Genomic DNA, 16,889 nt, shown 5'->3' with positions numbered 1-16,889 from the left:
TCCCCTGGTCCTGGGCCCTGCTGGCCCCGGACTGCTGCGTGGGACATCGGGCTCCATCTGGTCCCGGGGAATCAGTAAAGAGGTTGCTTTCCACGCTCCCCCGCACCCCGCCCCTCCCCCTCCGGGTGGTCCTAACGAGGTTAAGTGAAGCCCGAGGCCCGGGCGCGGGGTGCGCGGCGAGCCCGGATCGCGGGCACGAGGACCAGAGCCGGTGCGGCCCCCGTGGCACGCGCGCTCCCACGCCCCCTCGCGCTCGTCCCCACCCCCGCCCCGGTTCTGCCAGCGGGTCGGCTCCCGCGCGGAGCCCCAGCCGCCCGGCGCCCGGCGCCCGGGCCCGGCGCGCGCCGCTGTCTCCCCCCAGCGGCCGTGCGCGTGTCGCCGCGGGAGCCGGGCGGCGGGGCGGCTCGGCGCAGGCCAGCCCGCGGCTCCGCCCCGCGCCCCCTCCCGCCGGCAGGGCCGCCCCTCCGCGCCGCGCGCGGCTCAGACGGAGCAGCCGCCTCTGCAATGTCAGCAGCCGCAGCGGCCGGGGCCCCGCGGTAGCCGCCAGCGCGGCACGGCCCGGCGGGCGCGCACGGCGCGAGCCCGCGGCCACCTCACCGCCTCCCGGGCTCTGCGGGCGGCTCTGCGCGCCCCGGCGCGGCGCTCGGACTCCAGGCCAGCTCGGCTGCGGCCGCGCACAAAGGACCGCGGACACCGGGCTCCGGGGACCGGCCCGGGGACGGCCAGCCACGCCGCCTCCCCTCCACGCCTCCGCTCGCGGGGCGGCCGGAGCCGGAGCCAGAGCGGGCCCCGTCCTATGACAGCGGCGACACCGCGGCCGGCGAGCGCGCTTGCTGCCCGCGCCGCTGAGCCTCGGCCGCCGGCGCCTGGGGTGGCCCGCGCCGCGCCCCGCTAAGTGGTCGCCCGTCGCCGCCGCCGCCCCGCGCCCCGGCTTTCGGGCTCCGGGGGCAGGAGCCGAGGGGAGCCCCCCGCCGGCGCCGAGCCTAAAATGGCCACGCTGCTCCGCAAAATCGGGCTCATCCGCCTGCACAACCGGGACACCGAGGACCCCAAGCACCACCACAACCACCGCGGCGCCGGCGGCCAGCAGAGCGCGTCGCTGCGCGGCAAGGGCGGCGCCAAGAGCGGCGGCCACAAGCAGCCACAGCAGCACCCTCCCGGGGGCGCGGGCGACGCCAGCCCCGGGCCCGGCAAGGGCAAGGGCAAGCGCGCGCCGGAGCTGGCCCCGCGCGACAAGCCGCCGCAGCCGGCGGCCGGGGCGGCGGGGGCGGCGGGCTCCGGGGGCCCCCGGGAGCGGGCGGCGGGCGCCAAGGCGGGGCCGGGCCCGGCGGGGGCGGCCGCGCCGGCCGGCGGCAGCCTGGTGCCCGCGGCGCGCCAGCAGCACTGCACGCAGGTGCGCAGCCGGCGGCTCATGAAGGAGCTGCAGGACATCGCGCGCCTCAGCGACCGCTTCATCTCCGTGGAGCTGGTGGACGAGAGCCTCTTCGACTGGAACGTGAAGCTGCACCAGGTGGACAAGGACTCGGTGCTGTGGCAGGACATGAAGGAGACCAACACCGAGTTCATCCTGCTCAACCTCACCTTCCCCGACAACTTCCCCTTCTCGCCGCCCTTCATGCGGGTGCTCAGCCCGCGCCTGGAGAACGGCTACGTGCTGGACGGCGGCGCCATCTGCATGGAGCTGCTCACGCCGCGCGGCTGGTCCAGCGCCTACACCGTGGAGGCCGTCATGCGCCAGTTCGCCGCCAGCCTGGTCAAGGGCCAGGTAAGCGGGGAGGGGCTGGGGCGCGCGGCCCCTCGGCCGTCTCGCGCCGGGCCCGGCCGCTCGTGCGCGCGGGGCTCTTTCGAGACCGGCCTCCACGGGGAGACGCTCCCCGAGCCCACCCTTCTTTCCCCGAAGCGTTATCTTCCTTCTCTACTTTTCCGCCTCGTCCCTGCCGGTCCCCTGCCCTGTCTCCGCCGGTCTCTCGCTAGCTCGCTCCGCCGGCCTCCCCAGAATTCGCTCTGCCCTGCGTCCCGCTTTTCCTGCTCCCCTCCTCCCTCCTCTCCCCGTTCCCCTGTGTCCATCCTCCCCCATACGCCCCCGCGCCCCCATGTCCCTCAGACCTTCCCTCCACTGCCCTCGTCTTTTGGCCCTTCTCCACTCCATCCTCCCTTTCCCGGCCTCCATCATCTCCTCCTGTCTCCCCATACCTCCCTTTCCTCCTTCCCCCCCCCAGCTTCCCACCACTTCCTCTCCCCTGCCTTTCCCATTCCCCTCATCTGCTTTCCCCCCATTTGCTGTCCCCACAATCTCCATGAAGGTGGAACTTTATGTGTACCTCGGGATCCACCTGTCCGACCTAGTTTATAACCCCCCACGGACACACACACCTTCCCCCTCCAGCATCTCAGGCGGGGTGCTCTGCAGAGGGCCAGCCACTGCTGGCGGATCTGCCCCACCTGCTCTGTTGCGTTTCGCGGGCAGCACCTCGTGCAGAGGTGAAAATGTCACTTTTGAGAAATTTCTCTGGAGAGGCAGAGGTGTAGTGCGTGAGTGGCTCCTGAAGGGACAAGGCCAGACTCCCTCAAGGAAATGTCTGGTACCTGCCACTTCCAGAACCTTCACCTCTGGGGTAGATGTTCAAGGTCTTGGTCTCTCGCAGACCCGTTTCTGCCTCTGGTTTCTTCCTGCCCCCAGGGGTTAAACCCTGTATCAGGGCTAAGCCGTTTTCACTAAGTACTGATATGAGGGACGAGTTTGAGTCTCCTCGCCTATTGCATCAGATGGCAGCTTTACCAAGAAGAAATCTCAGAGCACTGGAGAGCAAGGAATGACAGAATCTTCTGAAATATGTCCCCACCTGGCTGCGGACGGGGCATGAGGGTTTTACCTTCCCCAGTTACGTGCTCTCGACCCTGTTCAAGTTGGCTGGTGTTTTCCCGAATCGATAGTAAACATTATTTAATACAATTATATTTACATGGGCATCTTTTAGATTTATGAAGAAGAATAATTGTTTTGCTTAGAAGACCCTGAATGACTTCGATTTGATCTTTCTACAGCTGGCATGTCAGAAGCCATCCGTCCCCCGTCACCTGCCTCTGTCCCTTTCACACTAATCAAATCATTCTCCTTCTGCCAATTTGACTCAAGTCGAAGGCCGTGGGATACCAAGCAAACAGCATCCTCCCTCCGGTGGAGGAGGGCACTTAATTCTTGACCGAAGTTTGTGACCAAGCAGCTGGTCTACCTCTTCCGGGGTGTAGGTTCCACTGATTGCTTGAGTGAGGAGCAGGATGGAGGTGACAGGTCTGGAAAGACATCTTTAACTGGCAAGGCTGAACGCTTTAACGTCCGAGGTTCATCCCCAGTCTCGCGGCTCCGTGCTGGCTCTGCCGTAAGGTGACTGAATCTGCACAAGCCGCAGGGGTGGAGGGGGTCTGTTATTTATTTTTCAAACAGGATTTATACGAATGCTGTGGAAGAACATTCCGCAGACATGCCTTTATTTGTTTGTGAAATCGTTGCTAATCACAACTCTCTAGAACGGTCTCTTACCTTCTTTCATTCGTCACAGTGAAGATGACTTTGGGGACCTGGGGAAGAGGACATGTCATTTTGCCTAGAATCACAGAATCATAACGTTTAAGACTTGGAAGAGATTCCAGTCTGCATTTTAAAAGAGGCAGGAAAATAAAGATCTCTAATGAGAGATAAGGAAGTTAAAAAAGAGAGAGAGAGATACGTCTTAGTAAATTGTTTTCCAAGTTTCTATTAATGCTATGAATAATATTTCTATCTGTGCCCATGAACTTCTATTAAGATAGGCAGGTCCTTGTGTGTACATTCCTTTTCTTTGTAGTCAAAACTGAGTCTTGCATACAGCTTGCAACTTAGAGACTTCAGTGTTGAATGTCATTATCAACGTTTTTATTTATTAATTCCAAATCTTACCTTACTGAACTCAGGGCCTTCTACCTTGCATATCGTGTTCTATTACCTATTCTAAAATCTAGTGCATAAATATCTGAAAACGAAGGCGAGAACTCAGCAAGTGATTAAAATACCAATTCACTTTCTTTGCATTTTGAATGCCGGCTTCGACATCCAAAAGAAAGCAACGTAGGAGGCACATAAACTGTTTGAAATGCAAAGTAAGAATTGGAGAAATCGGTCATCAGTGTTTCGGGATTCTAAGCGTGTGTCGCGAGCCTGCGCCTTTCCTGCTCGTGTGAATTCCCTGCCTACGGATTGCATGTTGTAGGTTCCGTTCTTACCGGGACAGGCCCGTAGTTGAAGATAACGGGCTTTGGGAAAGTGTTCGGAATGCCTCATTAGGTATCGAAGGGAACCAGGACTGTTACCGAACCAGGAGGTACAAGAAAGAGTCATTCCATTCCAGTATATTCCTCCATCTGTTGGCGGTTCTTTTTAGGATTTGTTTTTCTAAGTGACAAAGTCAGAGAAGCCTCTTTTCCTTGTTCATAATCACTCAGCTTGGGGTCGCTTTAAATTAAATCAACGTACGTTCCTTACATGCCGTGTTCCACGTGGAGACAGCGACACAGCTGCTTGCCCGTTTGTCTACTGTCCGTGGCTAGGTCCTCTTTTGAGTAAGCGAAGATGTTTTAGGAGACTCTTCAGTCCTCTGCTGTTGGATGAAAATCCCTGTACTTTAAAAATGAACTGGTGACAATGTTCAAAGCCGAGGCCATTGTTTATGCCCTTTGTCGCGTACTGAGCCTGCAGAAGACAGTCCATATTTCTCATATAGGGTTTTCACATCCGAAAGCTCTAAGGGGTGGCTCCTGACACTGAAGGCAGTGGCCATGTTTGCACAGTGCTGGCACCTAGCAGGCAGTCTGAGATCCAAAGCCACGTTGGCAGAGATGACAGAGGACAGGCAGGCTCTGTGAACCCAGATGGACTCACCCCAGAGTTGGTGGGCTCTGCCCGGAAGTGCCTGGACGCTCGCCAGCTCACCCTCCAGGTGGGGGGCCTGGGATAATTGAGTGACTGGACAGAGGCCCTCTGCTTGCAGTTGTGTGAGCAGAAGGGTCTCCAAAAGCCACTTGAGGGAGCACTAACTCAGTGCTGTTTTCACATCTGCTCACCTCTCGATTGTCCCCTTTTTAATTAACTAGACGTAGCCAGGGACAGGTGACAGATGGCACTTAAAAGACAGTTCCTGACTCCTCCTCTGTCCCCTCAGAGCCAACCACATCACTGGACCCGCCGTGACGATGACGTTGCTGATACTACTAAGAATAGTAGCAGCAGCAGCTAAGGTTTGCTGTGCGTCTGGGCCAGCTAAGCACGTAGGCCGTGTCACCTCACTTGCTCCCACTCTGTCAACGGTCACTGTGCAGGGGAGGGAACCGCAGCTCCTCGCCGTCGGGGGCAGTTCACACGATGCCATGTCGTAGTGCTAGCAGCGAGTGACAGTGCTCTGAGAACAGCCCCCGCCGGCGACAGCTGTCAGGAAGGGCGGAGTCGAGCCCGGGCCATCCACGCACATGGCTGTCGCCGGGGAGCGGTCTGAATTGTGACCTGCGTGACAAGCTTTTGTGTCCACAGAAAACAGACATGCAGCCAGCCATCAGCGGAAGACCGAGGACAACAGGGCTGAGACTTCCTCAGACCTTAGTGCTTGAATTCCAGCCGGTAAGCGATGCCAGGGCAGCGCCGTCTGCCCGCCAGCACTGGCTCCTGGGGCTCGAGCACAGGAAACTGGCGGACGTGGCCGTTTGTCGGGATGTGGTGAGGAAGTGAAGGGTCACCTCTGGCGATAGCACGCAGCAATGAGACCGAATGTCGGCCGTGGAAGGACCTGCACCGTGGGTGTCGCTGAGAGTCACATGTGTGTGCACACGTGCGCACACACATGAACACACACATATGTGTGCACGCATACACACATGAACATGCATGCATGTGTGCATAGGTACAAGACACATGCACACATGCATGCACGCAGGTGCACATGTGCGTATGCACAGGCACAGGTGTGTGTGTGTGTGCACAAATGTGCACGTACAGGCATGCACACGTGAACTGCATACACACATGCACATCTGATACATGCATGTACATGCATACACATGAACACATGCACCTACACACATGTGTGTGCACATGCACACACCAGGCACACACACACAGGCACACACATGCACAAGGACACGCACACGCGCACACACACACACGTGCGGCCGTCTTCAGGACGTCTTCCAAAGTACAAGGCCTGAAAACAGCATTTTCTTTATGACTGAAAAATCTCCAGGTGTTTTCAAAAAATGTAGTGAAGGTGGACAGTGCTTTGGGTGCCTAAGCTATCGTGACCAACACCTACTAAAAAGCCCGGCGTTAGTCTGCCAGGGCTGCCGTGAGAAGCACCAGATCCAGCCTTCACAGCAGAGATGGGGCGTCTCGCAGCCCCGGGGGCCAGACGCCCTGGTCAGGGTGGCCACGGCAGGGCCGGTTCCTTCTGAGGCTGCGAGGACACCGTCCCGGGCCTCCACTTGGCTGGCAGGTGGCCGCCTCCTCCTCACGCCATCTTCCTTCTGTTCCTGTCTGTCTGTGTCCTCTCTTCTCGGGAGGACTCGGTCATCGGGATTGGGGCCCACCCTCAGCACTCGGCTGAACTTGACCGCCTCCGAACGCAATCACATCCTGAGGTGCTGGGGGTAGGACGCCAACAGGAGTTTTGTAGGGACACGATGCAGCCCACGACTAGCCCGAACAGGGACCCCTTAACCAATCCGCCCTCACGTTCCTTGCGAGGCTGTGCAGGTTTGCAGAGTAAAGGCGGTCGCGTGAGCACAGGGCCACCGGAGAAGGCTCGGCAAGGCCAGCCTCGAGCCCGTCCTGGACCAGCGAGAAGGCAGCCCCTTCAGGGGGAGGCTGGGAGAACCCGGGGCGGGAACACAGGTGCTCACCCAGGGAGAGAGGGTTCTGTGCGTCGCTGTGTGCTTTGTCCTGTGCCACATGCAGGCGGCGGGGGGATTTACCCACCGGACGATTCTGCAGCTTGAGGTATCCAAGTGCTGGAATGTTCCGAGAAAAAAACAGCTCGTTCCGATACCAAGTAGGGCAGACAGGAGGACGCAGACAGGGCTCAGCATCCTAAAAATAGCCCCATGCCAACTTGGCGTCCCCACTGTCCTGCTCCCTGGCACTACGCGCCTCCTGCGCTGATGGGACAGTTAATAATAGTGTGACTGGCTTTGCCTTGAGTCGTCGACTTTTGAGAATCTGCACTTGCAAGAAGAGGATGTAAATGTGTTTCTTCTGGTTTATCTTAGGGGCGTGAGAGGCTGGTTTTCTTTCTAAGAGACTGCGTGGTGTTTGTGGGGAGGAGTGTTTGTCTTTCATGGAAAGGGCCAACATGGACAACGAGTCGAAGTTTGTTTTAAAGTCCGAGACCCACAACCCACACGCCTTCTCTGGCCCCTGGAAGGAGGAGTGTTTAGGTGTAGACGGCCTCAGGTACTACACTGGCGATGGCTGTGTTTTTCTTTTTAGAGCAGCCCCTAATAGTGGGTTCTTTGAGCCACATTTCAAATCTCCTAAATCGTGGTTTGTGCTGCGTAGAGAAGGCCCTGGGGAGGGAGAGAGCGGACGGGGGGCAGGTGTAACTTCTGCGCTCTCTACCGGCGGCTCTGCCAAGATGATCAATCAGGTGCCCTGGGCAGTGTTCACATTACCATTTCGGTGCCAGGGCCCAAACCTTTGGAGACTCAGGCTTCCGGTGGAGGCTTCTCGAAAAAACTCCTTTGTGATTCTATTGAGAGGCCTGGGTTGAAAATGTGACCCTGGACCAGGAATGGCTTAGCGTTTCCAGGCCCAGTCTTTCGGGGTGCATCCTCCCCCTGCAGCCACAGGGCGGCATGGGGCCTTGGGTGGTGGAGGTTGGACGTGAACCCCCTGGCTTCCCCCACTCCACCTGGATGGACTCGCCGACCTCCATCAACCCTGACGGAAGCCCCTTGAAGCCGTACTATCAAAACACAAGTCCTTCCTGCCTGGGCAGCTTCGGTAGACCAAGGCGGGGGATGGGTGTGAACGTTGAAAAGGACATGTGCTCAAGACAGGTCACTCACCCCTGGTTAGACACAGTCAGGAGGGCTCGGCCGCGGACCACACAGAGCCAGTTCGCTCGGCCAGGTGTTGAGTGCCCGCCGTGTGCCGGGCACTTGCTAGGCACACAGTGGCAAAGAGGGGACACGTGAGTGCCTGCCACGGAGAGCTGACTACCTCTGGGGACAACGCAAACCCATCCCTATGTCTTTGACAGGCCAGGCAGCTTCGCCATTATATTTTGCGTAATATTTTGGTTAAGTGCCCATTCGTTGGACCTGACAACTGACAACTGCCTCTCTGTGCCCGGGGGGCTTGGGAGAGGCGGGGCCCTGAGGTCAGCAGAGTTTTCAAACTTCATGTGACCTTCCCCAAGGGAAGGCTCTACCTATCGGTGGGTGAGACTTGCCTCTGGCGTCTCGGGCTAGCCTGTTTTCCGAATGCGGCTTCATCGCGGATAAACGGGAAGATCAGTGGCCTCCCAGAACACATGCGGAGCTGCACGCCAGAAAGACTTCTGGTGACATCCGCGCCTTCCTGTCAGGCAGTCAGCAAGCTGCGGTGAGGCCTAACTGTTCTCTTTTCCTCATCGTCACACACTTGGTTCGTTCGCTCGTCCAGCGCCCGTTTGCCGAGGGTTCACTGTGACTTGGGCGCTGTCGCCCCCCACTCCTGGCATTCCCAGGGCCTCCCTTCCCCCCCTCCCCGTGTCATTGTGTCCTCCTGGCCGTCTCCAGGGCTGGCTGCTTCGGGGAAGCCAGGAGGAAAGGAAGCTGAGCTGAGCGGGAAGACCAAAGGCCCCAGAACGAGAAAGTCTGGGGACAGAGCAGGTCTGGGATCCATCGGGTGGCAAAGGCTGGAAAAGGAGGGCAGGGCGTGGCTGCAGCAGCCGGGAGAGGTCACCGGGATGTGCCCCGCCCCCCAGCAGGAGTGGCCGTGGTCAGCCACAGGGTCGCTGTGTCCGGTTTTCACACCCGGCCTTTCCCGCGCACTCCGTGCTCCTGCCTCCGACCGCTTGTCACCTCCTGCGTGGATTCCCGCACCGCCCCATCCGGCCGCTTCCATCCTCCTGGCTCCTCCAAAACACAGACACACTTGACCGTGACCCTTACCCAGAGAGCCCAAGCCACGGCCCCTGCGCCCGCAGAGGCACTCGCCCACCACCGTGCCCCCCGTGGCGGTCTCCCCTCCGGGCGTTTCTGTCTGCCGTTGGGTTGGGCACAGTTCTGCCCCCGCCCGGAAAGCGCTGTCCCGAATTCACCAGGTGAGCCCCTGGCCATCCTTTAAAACCCTGCCAAGGTGCTCCAACCTTCTGCAGCCGGCCCCTCAAACTGCCCTGCAGCTAAACGATGGCCCCTCCTCTGCATTTTCTGGAAGACAATCGTTTCTATGCTCGTCCCACTAGATTCCATTGACGTAATCAAACTGTTCCCCTCGCAAAAGGCCGACACACTGTGTGTGCCAAATAAACGTGTTTGTCGTGAGATCTGCCGGTCTGAGCAGACGCCCTGGCCCTTCGCTTCGTCCCCTCTTGCAAGGCGACATTGGCTGTGAACTGCGTCATCCAGCTGCTGGGCAAAATGCTTTATGGGTCGTTTGATCGGATCCTCGCAACAGCCTATGAGATCGGCGAGTGCTGCTGTTATCTCCATGTTACAGAGGGGGAAACTGAGGCTCGCTGAGGTCAAATCTGGGCCCGGGACGCGTGGCCAGGAAAGAGCAGAGCTGAGTGACCGCCGGGCAGCCCGGGGCCAGGGCCCCCTGGTTCTGACGCGCTGTCACGTTGGTCCGTGGGAGCCACCTCGCCAAGTAGCGCTTGCGGCTCGGTTGTTCGCAGGGGTCCCTATGACCTTTGGGGAACTGGGGCAATGATACTGTGCTTCGTTTTGCCGCGACGCCCAAAAGGAACCCACAAGGAAAGGGGTGACAGACGTGTCCATCAAACCTGACGGGCAGTGCTGACTTCTCAGCAAAGTTGGACGACTGTGTTGGTCCAAATTCACCGTAAGCTGCTGTATCTATTGTGCGAAAAGGAAGGATGTTTTAATTCTTTCGAACTGTAGAAGAAAGATAATTGTTGCTGCTTTATTTCCTCGATGCATAAAAGAGAAAGGCATTTTAAAAATTCTGAAAATAACTCGAGAAAGAAATGCTTTTTGAACATAATTGTTACATTGGCGGAAACCACTCAGACTGAAGAAATTGCTACTTTAAAAATAATTTCTGTAAAATAAATACTAATTCTCTGTCACAATATTTGCCAAACATTCTCAATATTTTTTATTAAGAGTTTTTTGATGAGAGAGAGAGGAGGAAATGCTGTCTTACAATGGATCCGATCTCACACTTAAAGTTAAAATGTTTTCAGTTCACTTGGGAATTGAAGGAAATTTTTCCAGAAAAAAATATTAAGGGAGTGCTTGCCATTTTTCTGATCTTGAGATTCAGACATTTCCAAAAATCAGAATGTGGAGTGAGAGAATTGATAATATATTGGTTATAATAGAAAGCAGCTGTTGCTTTTGTATAAATGTTGGGCATAATTATTAGGACGATTATTTTCGCCTTACCGATACATATGAATCAGTGATTTTCGCATGCCGTGCTGGGGGCCCGTTTCGCTTCGCAGATGCCAGTCGGGAATGGGATGGATTGGGCCGCACGAGGCAAACAAGAGTTACGGCTGTAGGATTTCTCTGTGTCAAGGTCTTCCACAGGGAGAAGTCGAACTTCGATGAGGAAACCCGAAACTGAATTTGTCACAAGCTTAAATGTGACTATGATAAGCCTTTAAAATGTAGCTTTTAAAAAGGCGTCAAAATACTAAATCGTGATTTCTTGACTCCCGCTTTGTACGAAAGGGCCGTCTCAGGGAAGCTTGCTCTGCAGCCCCCCGCGCTTGGGAGAATTCTCTCCTGGGGTCGCAGCCCCCTCTAGCTGGGCCTGGGGAAGGCAGAGCACAGCAAACCTGCAGGCCCTCTGAAGACCACCTAAAGCTACGCAGATGAGCTGCCTAGGGCGCCCGCTGCCATGCACCCTTCACACCTGCTTCTCTTCGCTTTCATCACTTCTATAATGTATATTTATGGAAAATCCTAATCTTAGAGAACTCATAAAAGACAGTTTCTCTTAACTGTAGGATCAACCAGTAAAAATCACATGAAGCTTAAAAGAAATAATTTTAATTTATAAATAAAACTAATCTAATAAAAAGTAACTTTGAACTCCGCTGGATTGAGTTAGGGTGACTTATTTTTAGTAATTCATTGAAAAGGGAATTCTGGCATCTGCCTTTTCACAGATAAGAGAGGGGGAGGCCTCTCATTGCTTATTCTCGCAGATCAGAGAGGAACAGGAGCCTCCAGAACCACTTCCTGCCACCTCTGGCCCTGACAAGGCCACCTGGAAGACTACATGGCCCCTTGGCTTCTGGGGACACTGGTGGACCCCTCCTCAGAATAAAGTTTTCAATGCACAAAATAAAATTCATAGCATTTCAAAAGAAAACAATTATAGTAGTTGCCCTTCACCCATGGTGGCTGTCAACCTCGCTCCGAAAATATTCAATGGAAAATTCCAGAAATAAACAATTCGTAAGTTTTAAGTTGCGTGCCGTTCTGAGTGGCACGGCGAAATCTCACACCAGTTCACTTCATCCCACCTGGGACGTGAACCAGGCCCCGTCCCTCGTCCCCCGTACACTGCTGCCCGCCGGTCACTCAGTAGCCGTCTCACTTGTCAGATCGACTGTCACCGTGCCCCAGGGCTTGTGCTCGGTAACCCTTGTTTTACTTAATACGGCCCCAAAGCAGAAGGGGGATGCTGGCGATTCGGACACGCCACAGGGAAGCTGGCAAGTGCTCCCCTTAAGTGGAAAGGCGAACGTAGTACAATAAGATGTTTTGAGCGCGAGAGAGACCGCATTCTCGTAGCATTTATTCCAGTACGTTGTTACAATTGTTCTGTTTCATTTTTAGTTACTGTCGTTAATCTCTTGCTGTGCCTAATTTGTAAGTTAAAGTTTATCATAGGGGTGTGTGTGTGTGTGTGTGTGTGTGTGTGTGGTTTGGTTGTCTGGAGTTTCAGGCATCCACTGGGGGGGTCTTAGAATTTATTCCCCATGGATAAGGGAGGACTGCTGTTGACTTAAATGCAGTTATCACATTTTCAAAAAGAATGTGATAAACTAAAATATAAAACTAAAAAGCACAACTTCCTTAACTCATTTAATATCAAGATCTAGAGACAGGTCCCACAGCTCCCCCAACCAGGCGTGGTAACGAGCATCGATGACCTGTCTGAGTAGCTACAACGGAAATGCGATTTTTTTTTTTTAATCTGGGATTTCTAAGTCAAGGCATTGCTAATACTGCTGTGATTTGTCACTTTCCGTCATAATTAAATGAAGTGCTAAATCGCAGTTAGGGGTTAGTGAAAACAAAGACTTGCTTCTCACTCACGTCTGTCTACACTTGGGATGGGGTGAGAGCTCCAGGTAGCACATAGCTCTAAGTGTTGATGGCCGTCTCAGGAGAAATCCTAAAGCTAGTTGTGCAGCTCCTGCCAGAACCACTGGAAACAAGGTTTAGAAGCTCAATGCATGTCTCATGCCACCATGGGTCTTCTTGTGGGACAGGGGGCGGGTGGGGTTGGGATAAAGCCACGGGCCTGCTGGCAGAGGCAGGGCTCCGGGACCACCTGCTCCCGAGCCTGCTGAGCCGGTAGCTACCTCTCCAAACCTCAGTGCCTCACCTGACCATGAGGACCACACACCCCACTTCACAGGAGAGTCGTGATGCTCCAAGACACGATGCACAGAGTGCCCGGCGCAGAGAAGGTGGTCAGCAGAGGCTCCTTCCTTTGAAGAGGTGGAATACGAATGGGACGAAATACAGAAGCAGCAAGAGACCAGAGTCCCAGGTCGGGCTTCTGTTCGGCATCCGTCACGTGAAGGGGTCTGCTGGCCTCACTGTTAGTATTCCAGGCCACCACTGGCTTCCGATTGGCTCCAACTTTTTCACAGTTGACCATAATTTTACGAATAGTCGCAAAGACCACCAGATAGCCTCCTTGTACCGTCTCGCGGTGGGCTTCCGCCCTGGCCTCCGTTGGCGCTACCGTCAAGCCGTTCTGAGTCATCAGGAGCCACTGTCTGATCATGACGAGTCACATGAGTGTCCCGCCGCAGGGTCGATGGCTGCTGTTCACCTTTTCGGTCTCGCCCTCATGAGAATCCCGTTCGTTGGTGCTGTCTTTGAATCCGTTTAATTTCCTTCGTCGCTGCCGCGTTAGAAAATCGCGTGGCAGAATATTATCACTTAGGACATTCGATTCTATCGTCCCTGAATGCACACCAGCCGTCCTTGGCCGCCGTTAAATATCGCTGGGGTCCTTTCTTCGTTGGAGAAAACTATGTCCGCTTGAAAGCTCTGCGGCTACTATTTTGATCCGAGATGAAAATCGAATTTAAAATGCCGTAGAAGGCTGCGGGCTCCAGCCATGACCGCGATCGTCACCTAAGTCCAGTCGAAAGAGAACGTCACTGTGCTCACCTCGCCGTCGCCTTGCTGACACCTTCGGGAAAGGTCTTTCTTTCCTTCAGTGAAATCCTGCCGTTTGACCCGCAGACGTGGGTGAATTTTCTCAGAAACCTCTGGGATATGATGCAGGATATTATGACAGCTGGAGGCTAATCAACGGTGGAAACCCAGAGCCTGCCTCGTCTGCTCCTGATCACTAATGAGGGCCCTGGACGTTGCTCCCAAATCGAGGGTGAATTCCTGCATTTGGCCGGACAGCGACTAGCTGTCTCCAGGGTTCAAGTCTGAAGGCTGGGGTGGGCGGAATCCATCACCAGCAGAGGGAATGGTGCACAGCTCACCGATCCTCCGGGATTGTTATGCTGTTTGTGTTGGACTCTCAATGTTTTTTGCCACAGTTTAGCAACATTGAAACCTGAAATTCAACACCTGAGATCCTTGGGGCATGAAGCATTCTCCTGCCCCCAGCGTGTCGCAGCCTGCTGTGCACAGCAGTCTAAGAAACGATACGATCTCCTACGTGGAATGGAGTCTATATCTGAATCAGTGTATGGGCCTGGGTTATGTTGCCATAACGACCACTTTAGGCTTAAGATTTCAGCATCATAGTCAGCAAATAGAAACAGATCTACCCAGCATTGCTCAGAGAGTTTTCCACATTTATTTTTGTCTCTTTTTCTTCCTCTCCTGCAAACTAATTATTTAGCTGTCATCGATTCTTCTGGTTGAGATCATTTTGGTTGCTCTACCCTAAGCGAAATATTCAAAGCCCTCAGTCCACACATTGGCCCCAAGCACATGCCACTGGAGGCTTGCTGGCCTTCCCATTCACATAAGCCGCTGGGCTCTGCGGCGTGGTCGGAAAGCAGGCTGTTAGTCAGCACTTGACTTCGCAGCCCTTGACCTGGCCCGTAGACAGCACGAGAGTAGGTAACCATCGTTCAACCCTTTCAGGCCTATTGAAAAGGGCTGAATGGTCCCACGTGATCACAGTGACCAGAAAACCCTCAGGGACTTCAGAACTGAGACCCAGGACTCAAAATGCAGATGCAGGAGGCATATGAAGGACGCAGCCAGCAGGTGGACCTAAGAGGCTTGAGTCTGCGTGGAGAATGAGTGGGGTTCTGCCAGCAGGTGCCAGCCTGGGGCCTGGGACCGAGGTGGGCTGGCGAGAGTAAGTCAGACCCCGATCCCAGAGCTAAGCTGATACTCGGCTTTACCGTCCTCAAAGCACGTCCACGGGCAGGGCTTTCTGGAACCCCAAGACGGGGGTGTTCTGGCACGGGGAACAAGGAAGCTGGCACGCACAAGGGCGAGGCAGCACCTTCCGTCGCCTGCAGGGACCGGGGGCTAAGTGAGAATCTCCAAGGCCATCTTCTTCCCTCTCTACTGTCCCAGTTCATAGCATCGGCGAGTAGGAGTTATCGAATATCCACGTTTGAGAGGCCACAGAGTAGAGAGAAGGTGGCCCACCATGGGGACATAGGAAGTAAGAGATGACCCTCACCCAGGGCACATTCAGGACAGAGTACGCCTCATCCAAACTTCCTGCGGACGGTCCCCGTGGATTCAGCAGAAACTTGCATGCGGTCCCATAAACGCGAGTTGCCCAGAGGTGTCGAAGGAACTGCTCAGGATGCTACGGAGCCACCCAACGTGCAGCAGAGCCAGACACCGAACGCTGAGTCCTGCGATAGAGAAATTAAAGCATTTATCAGCAGGGTGCCGTGCCAGGAGGACGAGAGGCTACCGCTTACACCCCAGACTCCCGGACAGACTTTAATCAGGGCTTTTAAAGGCAAAGATTGAGGGTTAGGGGTTAGGTGTCTGGGGCGAAGCTGACCGGTTAGGCCTTGTGTGAGCTTCCGTGGTTTTCCTTCGCCTGATTTAGATCCTGAGTCATCTTGTCTGGAGCCTTCGTCACTGCGGTCAGGTGACCTAACGGGGCTGTGGAACCAAGATTCTGCAAAACATCTCACGATGATACGTCAGCGACATGATCTTTAAAGCAGCAGGCAGAAGCCAAACCTCTCGTGACCATTGTTGTTTAAGCTATCACTGCTTTGTGCTTGACTAGCTACATTTCTCTCAAGCAAGGTGTAATTTTAAACCTTTTTCTGGAATTTGCTCTCCAGGCAGGCCTCCAGACATGATGGACACACTGTTTAATCTTTGGCCGTAAGCAATGTGACAACAGAGGCAAAGGAAACATTTGGTTAAAGCCTGTACCTGCATCTGTAGACTCTAGGCTCTAATACCTACACAGGTTTAGTCTTGACCGTCTTGACTTCATGATCTCGGCCACGAGGAGATGCTTCTGACACTTCCGGCTCCCAAACCTACAGTGAAAGACTGTTATATTTGGTCATTTGTGTGGTATTAAGGCAAATAATGCGGTGATATTAACTAGTCCTATAAGTCAAGCATAATTTGAGTGACTGATAAAAGAAAGAATTTTCCTACGTGATCTTACATTTCAGAAGTATGAATCTCTAAATCATCCATTCGCTACTCGGTGTTTTCCTTTTCGTGTTATTTTCTCTGCGTAATTCCAGTGAATCTGGGTCCGTTGTACGAATCTTCGATTCATCTCCTGCCAGGCTCATCTGTTTCACTATTTCCTGCTGTTCTTCTAAGTCAGTAAGTCATAATACTTACAGGGAGATAGCGCTTTAGAAGACATTTCAGAATATTCCAGACTGTTTCACTATGCTGTTGGGTAAGTCAGTCCTCTGAAACTTATTTCTCGGAGACCTTGAACATGTCCAAAGTGTTGGATTCATAATGTTAGATTGACTCCAGAGGTAGTCTGAGAGGGAGTCCGGGTTCAGCGGTGTCTGGAAGGGGAAGAGAGGTGGGGAGAATCATAGCATCCTCACTGGAGGGCCGTGATGGGACACCCTCCAGCTTTCCATGCTGGCGTAGACTGCAAAAGTTGTTGGCTTGTGGTGTGGCCAATAACCACTTTCACACCCTGCGGAGGACCTTGGGCCACAGTTGGGCCACAGTCAGGCCCCAAGGGACCAGGAGCCTGGCCTTGATCTGAAATCCTCCAAAATCCAATTAGGCTTAGCATTTGTTTCAGAGTATTCTAAGCTTAAAAAAACAAACAAACAAACTAGCATCACGTAATTAGGCAGAATTGGCAAAGTTACAGAGTAGACGTTCACGTGCAAACCTGGATTTCTGGGATGTATACTGAGCCCCAATAACATGGGGCATCCCCATGCCATTCAAAGCAAATTCTCTTCCCAGTGTGCCATGGTTTAAATTTCTGCGGTAGGAAT

General features: G+C 54.6%; 1 protein-coding gene across 3 annotated transcripts in view; it reads left to right on the top strand.

Moving 5' to 3' along the window:
* The first annotated feature begins 801 nt into the window (after nucleotides 1-801).
* The window catches only part of UBE2QL1 (ubiquitin conjugating enzyme E2 QL1), a 45,027-nt gene continuing 28,939 nt past the window's right edge, over nucleotides 802-16,889 (top strand). The window contains exons 1-2 of one of the 3 annotated variants that reach the window (XM_039842811.1): nucleotides 802-1,765; nucleotides 5,561-5,877. In XM_039842811.1, the coding sequence (XP_039698745.1) occupies nucleotides 989-1,765; nucleotides 5,561-5,755 (972 nt within the window). In that variant the 5' untranslated portion in view covers nucleotides 802-988 and the 3' untranslated portion in view covers nucleotides 5,756-5,877. The other 2 variants (XM_039842814.1, XM_039842813.1) reach the window with 2 other exon arrangements.

Source organism: Pteropus medius, unplaced genomic scaffold (genome assembly GCF_902729225.1).
Source record: "Pteropus medius unplaced genomic scaffold, Ma_sr-lr_union100, whole genome shotgun sequence".
Lineage (NCBI taxonomy): Eukaryota > Metazoa > Chordata > Mammalia > Chiroptera > Pteropodidae > Pteropus > Pteropus medius.
Note: the sequence above shows the minus strand (reverse complement) of the source record. Positions and strands in the feature narration are given on the sequence as shown.